The following is a 12,703-nucleotide window of genomic DNA, read 5'->3' on the forward strand; positions in this document are numbered from 1 at the left end:
GACACTTTCAGGAGGCCAGGAAGGACTCACATCTCCTGGGAGTGTTTGCAAACAGAGTCAAGATTGAGGATGAGGCGCTCCCATCTTTACATATCTGAGCCTGTGAGCTGGGCCTTGGAGAGTATTTTATCATGTGCTCTTTTCTGATGCCCTTTTCACAGTCTTTTTGTTTAAAGTTTCTGTGTTACCTTTCTGTGTATTGCTTCTCAGCATCCTGGTATTGAATTTGCTTTTAAATCCAATCCCCAAACCTATGGCCATTCCCAGAAGAACTTGAACTTTCTTGTGAGCTGACGCATCCTGTCCTACTTTGTGATATTGTTATAGTGTGATAATACTATTTGTGTTTCTGTTGTTACAGTGTCTAGTGTCTAGAGTTTCTATTGTTTCTTATTCTTCTTAGATACGTTGTCTCCTGGTTAATAAAGTTTTCATTCATTCATTCATTCATTCATTCATTCCCCAAATGGGTATTGAGCTTCCCTCTTGTGTCAGGCACTTTTCTGGCACTTGAGATTCAATAGTGAACACATAGGCCTGGCTTGCCCTCATGAATCTAATGGAAACACCCATCCACTCCAGAATCTGTCAGGCCTCTCCACACCTCAGGTGTGAGCTGGCAGTCCTCCCTCCCAGGAATGAATGGCAAAATATAAAACTGTTCAAAGGAAAGTCAAAGACATGGGTTTTGGACATTATTTAGAGTAGTGGTTCTCAAAGAGTGGTCCTCACACCAGGTCCATAAGCATCATCTGAGAACTTTAAAAAATTGCAATTATAGAGTCCCACTTAAGATCTCTTAAGCTAGAAACTCTGAGGGGGAATTCCAGCTGGATTTTAGCAAGACCTTCAGGGGGTTTTGATGTGCTTAAGTTGGAGATCCATGGCTATGAGGAGTTGTTGGGTAACTTCTCATGAACTGCAATGAACATTCCCTTATAATAGAAGCATTATGTTTTCATTCCCTTAAGAGTATAAAAAGCTAATGGAATCAGAGATTTGGGGTCATATCATATGTACTTAAGATTTTATTTGTTGCTTCTTAAACACAGCAGGAAACAAAGAGTCCATACTTGGTGTTCAGGATACAGAGAGAGAACTGACATGTGTGATGCTGAGAACTGTGGTCATGCTTCTGAGAGGCTCAGTACGGAATGCAGGTAAGGATGGTACCAAACTCATCTTGTCACTGCTTGGCAAAACATTAGCTATCTTCGGTGATTTTCTTTTTTTTTTTTTAAGTGGACTCCATACCCAGCATTGAGCTCAGTGCAGGGCTTGAACTCAAGTTTATGAGATCAAGAGTTGGATGCTTAACTGGGCCACCCAAGTACCCCAGGAATGTGCTTTACAACAGGCTTCCAAGGTGTAGGGGTGCCTGACCCATAATTGTAGAAGTCCTGTCTCAATTAACCAGCTCACATCCACATCATGCCACTCGAATGACTCAGCTACTTCCTAGTTCTTATTCTACACATAATCACACCAAATATCAATCCTGAAGAAGACATTCTTACGATTACTTTTAAACAAAAGCATACCAGTAGTCAAAGTTCTTTAATCCCCCCACTCCAGGAAACTAGCTCAGAATTAAATGTTCGTAACTTCAATTCTGGTTTGTTTTCAGTAAAAATTTTGACAGAGAAGAGAGATAACTGCTATTGACCCTGGATTAGAGTATTAAGTAGCAATAAAAGACAGAGGTATTGTCTAGTTAAAGTTTGTAGTAACTAGGTTTCTAAAAAAAATTCACTGGAAAAGTTTTTGAAAAAAACTTTCAAAACCAGAATTTTCATTGAATAAAAAAAAAAGGTTTTTTTCCTTGCCTTTTTTTTTTTAAATTGTTTCAGCTTCTCTTTTCCCCTTCTCATTTTAGCAGTGGGTATGGATTTTGGGGGGAAAAAGAGTTTCTAATGGGCAGAGGACACATATAAAGGGAGCAAAACAAACCTGGATGTTGTAAGAGAAAGTTTTCTTGTCATTAAAGCTAAGGTGCTGAAGCCCCATTGCTCTAGCCCCACACTGTCTGTCTGGTCCACAGTTGTCCTGAAAGACCATGGCATGGTGCCCTTCATCAAGATCTTCCTGGATGATGGGTGGTACCGGGAAGCCTCACTCAGCATCTTAGAGCAACTCTCACTCATCAATGCGGAGGAGTACATGAGCATCATTGTGGGCGCTCTGTGCTCGTCCACTCAAGGGGAGCTGCAGTTGAAACTGGACCTTCTACAGGTGATATCAGGTCTTCCTTTATGATGGGTTTTCCCACGGACAGGTAATATATGATCGACATTTGCACAAGTGTTCACTCAGCCACTGCGTTGTCCAGGTAGGGTAGTGCTAGCTGCTGTCACAAAGAAATCCCACATCCTTAGTAGCCTGATACACTGCGAGTTTCTTTCCTATGTATTGTCCAATCAGTGATTTAGGGAGGGGGTTGCTCTTCAGGGACAGCTGTTACCTGGGCATCTCATCCAGCTAGCAGACAAAGAAAGGAGCATGGAGAATTGCACTAGGTGGTTTGCAGACCTGGAACTAGCACATGTTAACTTCTGTCCAGCTTTCTTCGGGCACAACTCATTTGGATACAAAGAGTGCTGGCAAATGTAATTTGGCTGGGCAGCTACTTCACAGCAACACTATAAAGTGTGGACATGGAGTATGAATCAGCAGTGGCAAAGCATCTGCCTTGTTTACTTGACCAACATTTAGTGAGTGTGTACCCACTAGCATCCTGATGCCGAGTGCCTGGGACACATAGCCATCTGGGACCTCATAGACTAGAGCTCATAAGAAGTGAGCAATAATTACAATACAATGTGGTAATGCCCTGGAAGGTCCTGAGTGCAGGCTGCCTTGGGAGCAGAGGAGTAGGAGAGACCAGTCCTGCTGTGCTTGTTGAGGAAGGCTCTCAGAGGAGGGTGTTTGAGCTAGGAAGAGGATGTAAGGGGCAGGCAGAGACATGGCCACAGAGGACATAGCGGGGGGAGTAAAATCAGGGTGTTACCTTCGGGGAACAAAGATGAGTATAGGTTTTTGTTTTTGTAATATTGTTAATGTAATAATGTTAATGTAATATTGTTAACTGTGTCAAATAATCTTAACATGGTTAAAGTCATAACAAATGTCATCACCACCGTCCCTTCTGCCTTACAATTTTGTTGTTCTTGGTTTTCCATTCCTTTTGTCTTTGTGGCCTTACACATTTTTAAAAATTTCCTTTTTTGGGGTCATATTCTGTTTAAGAGAAGAGCATATGTAAATGCAAGTATCTCCCAGGGAGCTGACTTGGGGACCTCTCATCTATATGTGCAACACAACCCCATGCAAAGCACACGCTCATGTTTCAGTCATGGTCATTGGTGAATTTTAAAAAATAGAGTTTGTCTGACTTCCAAAATTAAACCATCAGGCTTACTCAGCCATGACTATTTCTATACAACATCATTTTAACATTTAGAGTATTGTTCTTAGTTTCTTTTACCTACTTATTCTCTGCAAAGCCAGTCACTGTCATGTGATTCTCAGACACTTATGTTCCCATCATCACACAGCCTGAGCTTACATGCTTGGCATGGTTGAGTCATCATAAGAAGCCTATCCAAAAGTGACATGATGACCATAATTACTATGCATTTCACAGATGACAAGACTCAAAACAGTGATTTAGTTATAGAGCCAAAGAAATTAGTTTTACATGAAATAAAACTAGACTTCATGAAACAAAAAGTTAACTGTCTTTTGAAAGATACTAGAGTCTCTTGATTATGTGAGGTAAAGGGACTGAGAGGACCATATAGGAGAGAGTAAGGGAGAGAGATATTAAGAATTAAAGGCAAATTACAACACAGAAAGACTTTTTTTTTTTATTTTTTTATTTATGATAGTCACAGAGAGAGAGAGAGAGAGGCAGAGACACAGGCAGAGGGAGAAACAGGCTCCATGCACCGGGAGCCCGACGTGGGATTTGATCCCGGGTCTCCAGGATCGCGCCCTGGGCCAAAGACCGGCGCTAAACCACTGCGCCACCCAGGGATCCCAACCCAGAAAGACTTTAGCTTCATGTGGTCCTGTCTCAATGTTCCAGCATGGATATGTCCAGAAAGTATCTAATATATCAATTGTGAGAGTTGAACTTGAATTTAAGAATAATGACTTAAATCTAGAGATCTTCCTCTTTAGCCTGCTTTTTATTACATTTTTTTTCTCACATGTCTATTTTCAGCCTGATTCACATGAGCCTCATTCTGATAAGCAATAGAGAAGGCATAACCAAAGTAGTCAGGACTTTGGTTTCCTAGTGGATGAGTAACTGGAGTCCCCAGATATTTCTGATATTTTCATATTGAAAGTCAAACAGATCCACAGAGAGAAAAGTTTTGGCTTTGCTTGGAGAGAACAAGTGTTTCTGTGTCTGCTATAGAGTACTCTGCTTTGCTCATGAAAAGTTCATCTTATTTCCTCTGAAGCCCAGAGGCACCTTATTGGAGTGTCTGCCCTGGGTAATAAGACTGAATTTCTAGAATTAGCAATGTAAAGTCTTCATGGTGTTTTACAGATTCAATATCATTTCAGAACCACACTATCAAGGGATTAACACTGTGTAAACTTATTTAACAAAGTCATACCTTATGTTCAATGTACCATCTTCTCCCTGGCTGCCAAGTCACTGTTGAGTGGTTAGGGGTGGCTCCTGGAGCTGCTAGGACTCTCCTGGGACCAGGTCTATTGACACATTGTTCTTCCAGTGGGTGATGGGGAGACCTGGGGTTGTTCTTGACTTGTCCACCACTGAGTCATGGGAGTGACTCTCCAGTGTTTGCTGGAGTCTGATATCTATATCTGCATTTGTTCTAAGTATCTTGGGAATTTGTAGGAACTTTAGAAACAAAGATGTTAAATTAGCTCTTTCTGCCTGGATCTCCATTATTAGAAGTTGACTGTGGACTCTGCCCAAAGCACTGTGCCTGCAAAGTAAGTCAGATATAGGATGAGGGGGAAATGATGGAATGGGGTGACCTCAAAGGTATCCTCTGCCCCCCCCCCAAAGGTTTGCTGTCTCTGACATGCATTTATATCCAGGTGTGAACCTTACTCCCCTTCCCTGAGGCAGTTAGCCAAATGCTTTGGAGGAGAGAATTCCTCCAGAAACACCCAACTTCAGGCAGTTGTTTCTAAAATCCAGTGCTGCTTCCATATCAATGCACAAGCACATGTGACTTCACCACCTAATCCTGGCAAATGATAATTGAGTTAAAGAATAATGTAAGCAAATGAATTTCCTCTCCACTGCCAGTGGGACTGTGATTGGGTTATGCACAAATTCAGATTGATTTGCTAATATACATTTAGCTGTTCACTCTGTGCTTAATCGCATTACCTCACGAGTCTTCCAGCATGACACATGGAAAATTATGAGGAATAACACATAATAGAATGTGAAATAAATCCTGTTAGTCCTAACATAGTTAGCGCTTTGCAGCAGACATCCATTTTATAGATTCAAGCTGGAGGAATACTAACTCAGAGACGATGACATGGTAACTGAGTTAAGGAGGAGAAAATGTGCTTAAAGTTGACCTTTCTTGAAATGTGTCAACCCTAGCCTGATTACTTTGACTTCAGCTGATTAAATTTACTCCCTTCCACAGACTTACAAGCCTTGGTGATGCATTATCATGCAAAGTTGAATGACAGTAATGGAGACCCTCTTCCTCGGCCCCCAGTTCCTGACAAACCATTTCCCGAAGTCGCACAGTATTTATTTTCCTTTATGATAGAAATGTTTCTCGTTAGTTGCTATGAAATTAAGCCTTTGTAATTGGATTTTGGACTCTTCACTTTATGACTCTGCAAATATGAAATTAACCCCATCCCAAGAAATAATAGAGCAGTCTAAGTTCTAATGAGATTACCCCCATTTTAGATAATGATTCTGAATTTAATAAATCAAACAAAGCAACAATTAAGGATAGCCATTTCTTTCTCCTTCCCCCCTCCCAATAGGAGGAAAAAGGAGCCACCTAGGAATTACAGGGGACAGACCCTCTGTGTGACACAGATCTTAAGAAAGACTTTCATTGGTTCGCTCTCTTTTAAAAATACCCGCTTTCAACACTCTTTGAATGACAGAGTCTTTTGAACCATTTCTGGTGTCAAATTGGATAATTGGAAGGTAGCTTCTTGAATATGAGGGGGGTTTGGTAGTCACCTAGTGTTCAGACAAGTGCCTGTAATTTGATTTGTTTTTTGATCATTCTCCCTTTTTCATATTTGTTTTGTCATGTGTCCTTGTGATAAACAGCAGAGCTTCATTCAATCCATTTACCTCAAACAACCACCTAGTGGTTTTAGGAGCTACTTAAAGTACTTATGTAAATTTAAAGGGCTTAACACACTAGAGCTTAAGATTTTCCGATGTCTTGGTGATTGATTTATTTTTCATGGCACAAGTCACAAGGTCAGATGCAAACAATGCAATGCATGCTGTACCATATATCAGCGTTCGTCTTTCACATGGATTACCAGTTGGTGGGAAGAGACCAGCACCACCACACATACTTCAAGGTTAGAATATGTTTCTAACTTGGAAGAAAATATTTTGTTGGGAGTTGAGTTGCTCACACAAGGCAGGCACAGTAGTAGCAGATCTACGTGTGGTTTGTCTTAGCCCTGGAGTCCCATGGGTGGGGTATAGGGGGAGGCTGCTGCAATGATGCTGTCTACACAGAGAAAGGCCCTGCTTGTCTAGAAGGCTTGAGACTCACACTCACTGAGCATCACTATTCTGGAGAACCTGCTTTAACAGTCTACAGCTTCTTTTAAGGACCTGCCTATAAAGTCAACTCGACCTTGCCCAGTTTTTGAGCCAAATTCAGAAGTAGTTGGGCCATATCTTTTCCCTTTCTCCCTCCCTCCCTCCCTCCCTCCCTCCCTCCCTCCCTCCCTCCCTCCCTCCTTCCTTCCTTCCTTCCTTCCTTCCTTCCTTCCTTCCTTCCTTCCTTCCCCCCTCCCTCCAAAACATTTGTCAAATACCTAGTGTATACCACATGCTGTACTCAATGAATGACACGTTGTAAGTGCTCAATAAATGTTTGAGTTTAGAAGGAAATAAAAGTTTGTCTAGTAATATCACAGTGATCTGGAGAAGGTAAATTCTACTATGTATGCTATGAATAGCTTCAACTCCACACATGGTCTATTCTATATGCTATAGTTATGTTTCCTTCCATTAAATGTTTCCCTTCTCTACTTTAATTCCTTATACCAGCTATGAAGTAGATTCATTTTATTATCTTTCTTCATTTAACAGAGGTACTCATGTTTGCACAGAGAGGGAGATAATGATAAGCTACTTTATCTAGATTTCATTGTGAGTCTTCTTTACAATATAAGAGATGGTTCATCTCACTCATTCAGCAAATATTTATTAAGTCTGTGCTACATTCCATGGCAGTGAGTTGCCTGATTTCACAGAGCTTCAGTCCAGTGGAAGGCTGAGACATCTCTCAAGTAACTTTATGACAGTGTGAAGAGAGTATGGTTCAACAAATGAGAGGGGTCTGTGTGAGCACTCAGCCTGGGGTGAGTATAAGCCAGTGGTCAAAGAAAGCTTTTTGGAGGGAGAGGCATGGAAGTTAAGATCCAAAGGAGGCAACCAACCCTATAACTTAGCATAGGCTTTGACAGCAGTCATTTGAAAGGAGGCACCGAGGGGCAACCTGAAATTAAAAGGAAGAGGACAACATGGACATCCCAGTGTTTCAGAATTACCCTCAGGTAGCTCACTGCTCCCACAACTTGAACAGGAAAGAGCATGTGCAATCCTTTGACAGGGGTGTGCTGGAGATTGGTGTTAACAAGCTGACTCCTGGGTTTTCCTCATTTTTATCCTGTTGGTGTTTCAGTCTCTGCTCAGGATCCTGGAGACCCCCAAAGGCCGCGCTGCTTTCAGAGTGTCCAGTGGCTTCAATGGACTCCTGTCTCTGCTCTCTGACCTGGAGGGGTCTCTCCAGGAGCCCCCGCTGCAGACGTGGGGGATGGTGGCCCCCAGCCAAACGCTGGATCTGGTCCTGCACACCCTCTGTGCCTTGTCTGCGGCCTTGTACCTAGACCCTGTCAACAGTGACTTCTTCAAGAAGAATGGGCTTTTTGAGAAGCTGGCTGAGGACCTCTGTTTGCTGGGCTGTTTTGGAGCCCAGGAGGAAGAAGAAACCCCTCTACACTCCAGGGTGGACACAAAGGCCAGGCCATTTGCTGATTTGCTGAGTATGGCCTTTATTTCTGCCAGCCCACTCCCACGCAAGATACAGAGCTGCCTCCAGATCCTCAGCTTCCTGGACAGCATGGTCGATGGCACCCTCCACCTGCGCAGAGACCTGAAGGGGTCCCCAAGGGCTGGGAAGGACCCAGTTGTGAATGCCCAGAAGGAAGATGCTGGCAGTGACCCTCAAGGCAACGTTAAGCGGTGGCCAGACCTGGAGGAGAGGTAGAGCTTTGGGGCCTGTTTTGTAATTGGGTCATCAGTGTATTCCTGTCTCCTGTTTTCTCCCAAATAGTGCATGTGTAGTGGGTAGGAAGCCTAGATCTATAGACTAGGTGTGCAAACATGTCCCGTGACTTTCTTTCCTCTTAAATTGAGTTAACTTCGACTCCAATCTTCTCTGCCTTGGAAGCTGGCTGAGAACCAGTCTGAGTCAATATGTGGTTGGAGGATGCTGTTGAGTTACATAAGAACCAGGGGGGTTCCCAGATCTTGGAAACCAAGGGCACAACTGTGCCGATAAGCTCACTTTCTCCTTTGGCATCTTTGCTATGGCTCCTGGGAGACTTGCTGCCTGTGCCCAGCCTCCTTGGTGTGCTGGGCAGCCTTTCTTTGCCTTTGGGAGTCTTTTCTTACCCACTGCCCCCACCCTTATCCCTGCACTGCCAGGCGGTGGGATGAGGTCCTTTGACTCACAGGATAACCACAGTGTCCTTCATCATCCCTGGTTCTTCCTCTTTCTTCTTGCTGCTTCCACTTTTTGTAGCAACAAATACCCACCATTTGCTTCAACGTGGATGGAACTGGAGGGTATTATGCTGAGTGAAGTAAGTCAATCGGAGAAGGACAAACAGGGTATGTTCTCATTCATTTGGGGAATATGAATAATAGTGAAAGGGAATATAAGGGAAAGGAGAAGAAATGTGTGGGAAATATCAGAAAGGGAGACAGAAGATAAAGACTCCTAACTCTGGGAAATGAACTAGGGGTGGTGGAAGGGGAGGAGGGCGGGGGGAGGGGGTGAATGGGTGACGGGCACTGAAGGAGACACTTGACGGGATGAGCACTGGGTGTTATTCTGTATGTTGGTAAATCGAACACCAATAAAAATTAATTTATTAAAAAAAATAAAATTAAATTAAAAAAAAAAGACAATCATCTCCTCTTACCCATCTCCTCTATGAGCCCAGACTTTTGTAAACAATGCTTTACCTTCATTCCTGTGAGGCAGACTTTCACTAAAGCAAGAGAGCACAAAGAATACTCCTCCTCCTTTGGAGTGGCAGGGGAAGAAAATAAAAGAACAGAACAGGAATAGTGGGTGATCTTTTTTATTTCCCTAAGGTAGCAGTGACAAAATACAAGTTAATATTACAATAACCTATCCTGCCTACCATGTCTCCACACCATCTGATATTTTCCACCACAGGACACCTTTCTGAAAGACACTGAACATTTTTATCCAAAGACATTGGATTGGCCAGACTTCAGTGTTGGGGTTGGTGGTGAGGGGGACAGATGCCAAATCTCCAACTACTAGATAATCGTATCATTGTTCTTGTTTCTCCAGCTAATTCACTAAATTAATTGGTTTTCTAATCTTGCATTTGTGCAGATTAGAAACTTGCTCACAACGTATTTATTGCTGGCTTTGATTTGCTAGTTTTTTAAAAGGACTTTTGCTCCTAAGAAAGTTTGGCCTTTCACTCTCCTTGACTTTTTTTTTTTTTTTTTGAATGTTGCAAAACAAGAATTTGTTCTTGTTTGTTCCAAAAGCTATACTTTTCCAAATATATCATGTGGCTCTTGGCGATTTTTACTATCAAGTTTATAGTAGCCGTATAATGCGAGTTGGGCAGTGTTGTCTCTTCTATTCTTTGCTATTTTGTATTTTCTAGTAGTCCCACTTCTTATTTTGATTTTTCTCTTGTCTTCTTACACCAGTTTATGTAAATAAAGGTTACTATTTATATTCCTTAGCTTTCTGATAGAATGTGCCAGTAAAAAAACAAAACAAAAAAAACTCATAAGATCAATGTTTTCTTGTAAGAAGATTTATTTTTGGTTTTTTTCATTCAATATTATTTAGTCCTAAATATTTTCATTTCCTTTGTGATTATAGTTTGATTCTTGAATCTTATTTGAATTGTGAATTTCCAAAATTACAGAGTATTTTTGGTGATTTTTTTGTTGCTTTGAGTTCTAATTTTATCACCGTGAGAGAAGGTGGGCTGTATGATGGTCATCCTTTGAAATTAGTTAAGCTTGATTCTGTGGCCTCCAATGTGATAAATCTCCATAAGTGTTCTGTGTGTGCTTGAAAAGAATGCTTATCTTCTGATTGTTATACTCAATGTTCTATTTATATCTTTTAGGTTAAGTTTGTCTATTGTCTTCTTTAAATTTTCAGATTATTTAATCTGCTCTTGACATATCAGTTACTAAGATATGTTAGATATTTTTCATTATAAAGATAGATTTGTCAATTTCTGTTCATTTTTCCTTACCTCTATCTGAGGCTATTAGAATTACTTAAACAATTTTTATATTATCTCATGAAATCAAAATTTGTCATCTTATGTGGTGATCTTCTTTATCTTCAATAATATGTTTTGCCATAAAAATAATTTTATCTAATCAGAAAAAGCTACACCGCTTTCTTTGGTTAGTACATGCCTGGAATTTTTAAAGAAATTCCTTTGTTTCCAGCTTTTAGTGTCCTAATGTTTTAAGTGGGTTTTTTTTTTTTTTTTTTTGTAAACAGTAAAGAGATAGTTTGTTTTGCTTTATTTTGTCATTTAACCCAGTGTGGTATTTATTGGTTACTGAAGCAAGTACTTTGTTTACATTTTTATAATTTTTAATATGTTTGGGATGGTTTCTACTTTACTGTTTTGTATTTTCTACTTGTCCTACTTTTTCTTTTGATTTTTTCCTTGTCTTCTTTTGAATTATTAGAATTTTAATTTTTTAATTTAATTTTTCCTATCGAATAATTTGGATCTTATACTCTCTATTAGTCTTTCAGTGGTACCCTAAAGTAGTTTAAAGTCATCTTCATAATGTTTACCTGTTTACTGTTTGCTATCACTGCTTATCCTCTTTTCAATAGATATGCTACATATATAATATGTAAACAATATAACTCCTAAATGTATACTTATATTTCTAATGTATATATTACTGTTGTCCAATATTAATTTTGGGCATTGAGCAATCTGATCTAAATCTAATTTTAGTTATTCTTTCCCCTAAGGTATTTATTCACGTATTTTTTCATTGAGGTATAGCATTATATTGCTTTCAGGTATAAAACTTAGTGATTCAATATTTGTTATATTGTAAAATGGTGACCGCTAAAATCCTAGTTAATAAAACCCATCACCATACTAGTTCCAATTTCTTTTCTTGTAGTAAGAGCTTTTAAGATTTATTCTCTTTGCAACTTTCAGATATGCAGTATAGTATTATTAACTATAGTCACCATGCTGTACCTTATGTTTTCATGGCTTATTTATTTTAAAATTGGAAATTTATACTTCTTTGACTCCCTTCACTTTTTTGGCCAACTACCCTATCCCCTGCTTCTGGCAACCACCAATCTATTCTCTGTATCTATGAGTTCTTTTTTTAGATTCCACATGTAAGTCAGATCATATGGTATTTGTCTTTCTCTGAATTATTTTACTTAGCATAATGCCCTTCAGGTCCATCCATGTTGTCACAAATGGCAAGATTTCCTTCTTTCTATGGCTGAATAATATTCCATTGTGTGTATATACCACATCTTTATCCATCCATTCATTGACGGCCACTTAGGTTTTTTTTGTATCTTGGCTATTGTAAATAATGCTGCGATAAACATAGGGGTGCATGTATCTTTTCAAGTTGGTGTTTTCATTTTCCTCAGATAAATACCCAGAAGTAGAATTACTGGATAATATGGTAGCTCTATTTTTAATTTTTTTGGGGAACCTGCATATTGTTTTCCATAATGGCTGCACCAATTTACATTTCCACCAACAGTGTTCCTCAACAACACTTGTTATTTCTTGTCTTTTTAATGATAGCCATTCTACCAGGTGTTGAGGTGGTATCTCATTGTGGTTTTGGTTTGCATTTTCTTAATGATTAGTGCTATAGAGCACTTTTTCATCACCTTCTTTGGAAAGATGTCTCTTCAGATGTTCTGCCCATTTTTGATTGTATTTTTTTGGTTTTGAGTTGTATGAGCTCTTTATTTATTTTGAGTATTATCATAAATGCAATTTACAAATATTTTCTCCCATTCTATAGGTTGCCTTTTCATTTCACTGATGGTTTCCTTTGCTGTAGAAGCTTTTTAATTTGATGTAGTTCTACTGGTCCATTTTTGCTTTTGCTTTTTGCGTCAAATCTGTAAAATCATTGCCCAGACCTATGTCAAGGAATTCACCTCCT

The 12,703-nt window shown here is 40.0% G+C and overlaps 1 protein-coding gene across 1 annotated transcript in view; it reads left to right on the forward strand.

Moving 5' to 3' along the window:
* The window catches only part of WDFY4 (WDFY family member 4), a 284,669-nt gene that overhangs the window by 41,388 nt on the left and 230,578 nt on the right, over positions 1-12,703 (forward strand). Inside the window, exons 10-12 of the mRNA XM_055345541.1 lie at positions 1,053-1,160; positions 2,042-2,232; positions 7,908-8,488. Of these exons, the coding sequence (XP_055201516.1) occupies positions 1,053-1,160; positions 2,042-2,232; positions 7,908-8,488 (880 nt within the window). The remainder of the gene's footprint in view (positions 1-1,052; positions 1,161-2,041; positions 2,233-7,907; positions 8,489-12,703) is intronic.

This window comes from Nyctereutes procyonoides, unplaced genomic scaffold, assembly GCF_905146905.1.
Source record: "Nyctereutes procyonoides isolate TBG_1078 unplaced genomic scaffold, NYPRO_anot_genome, whole genome shotgun sequence".
Lineage (NCBI taxonomy): Eukaryota > Metazoa > Chordata > Mammalia > Carnivora > Canidae > Nyctereutes > Nyctereutes procyonoides.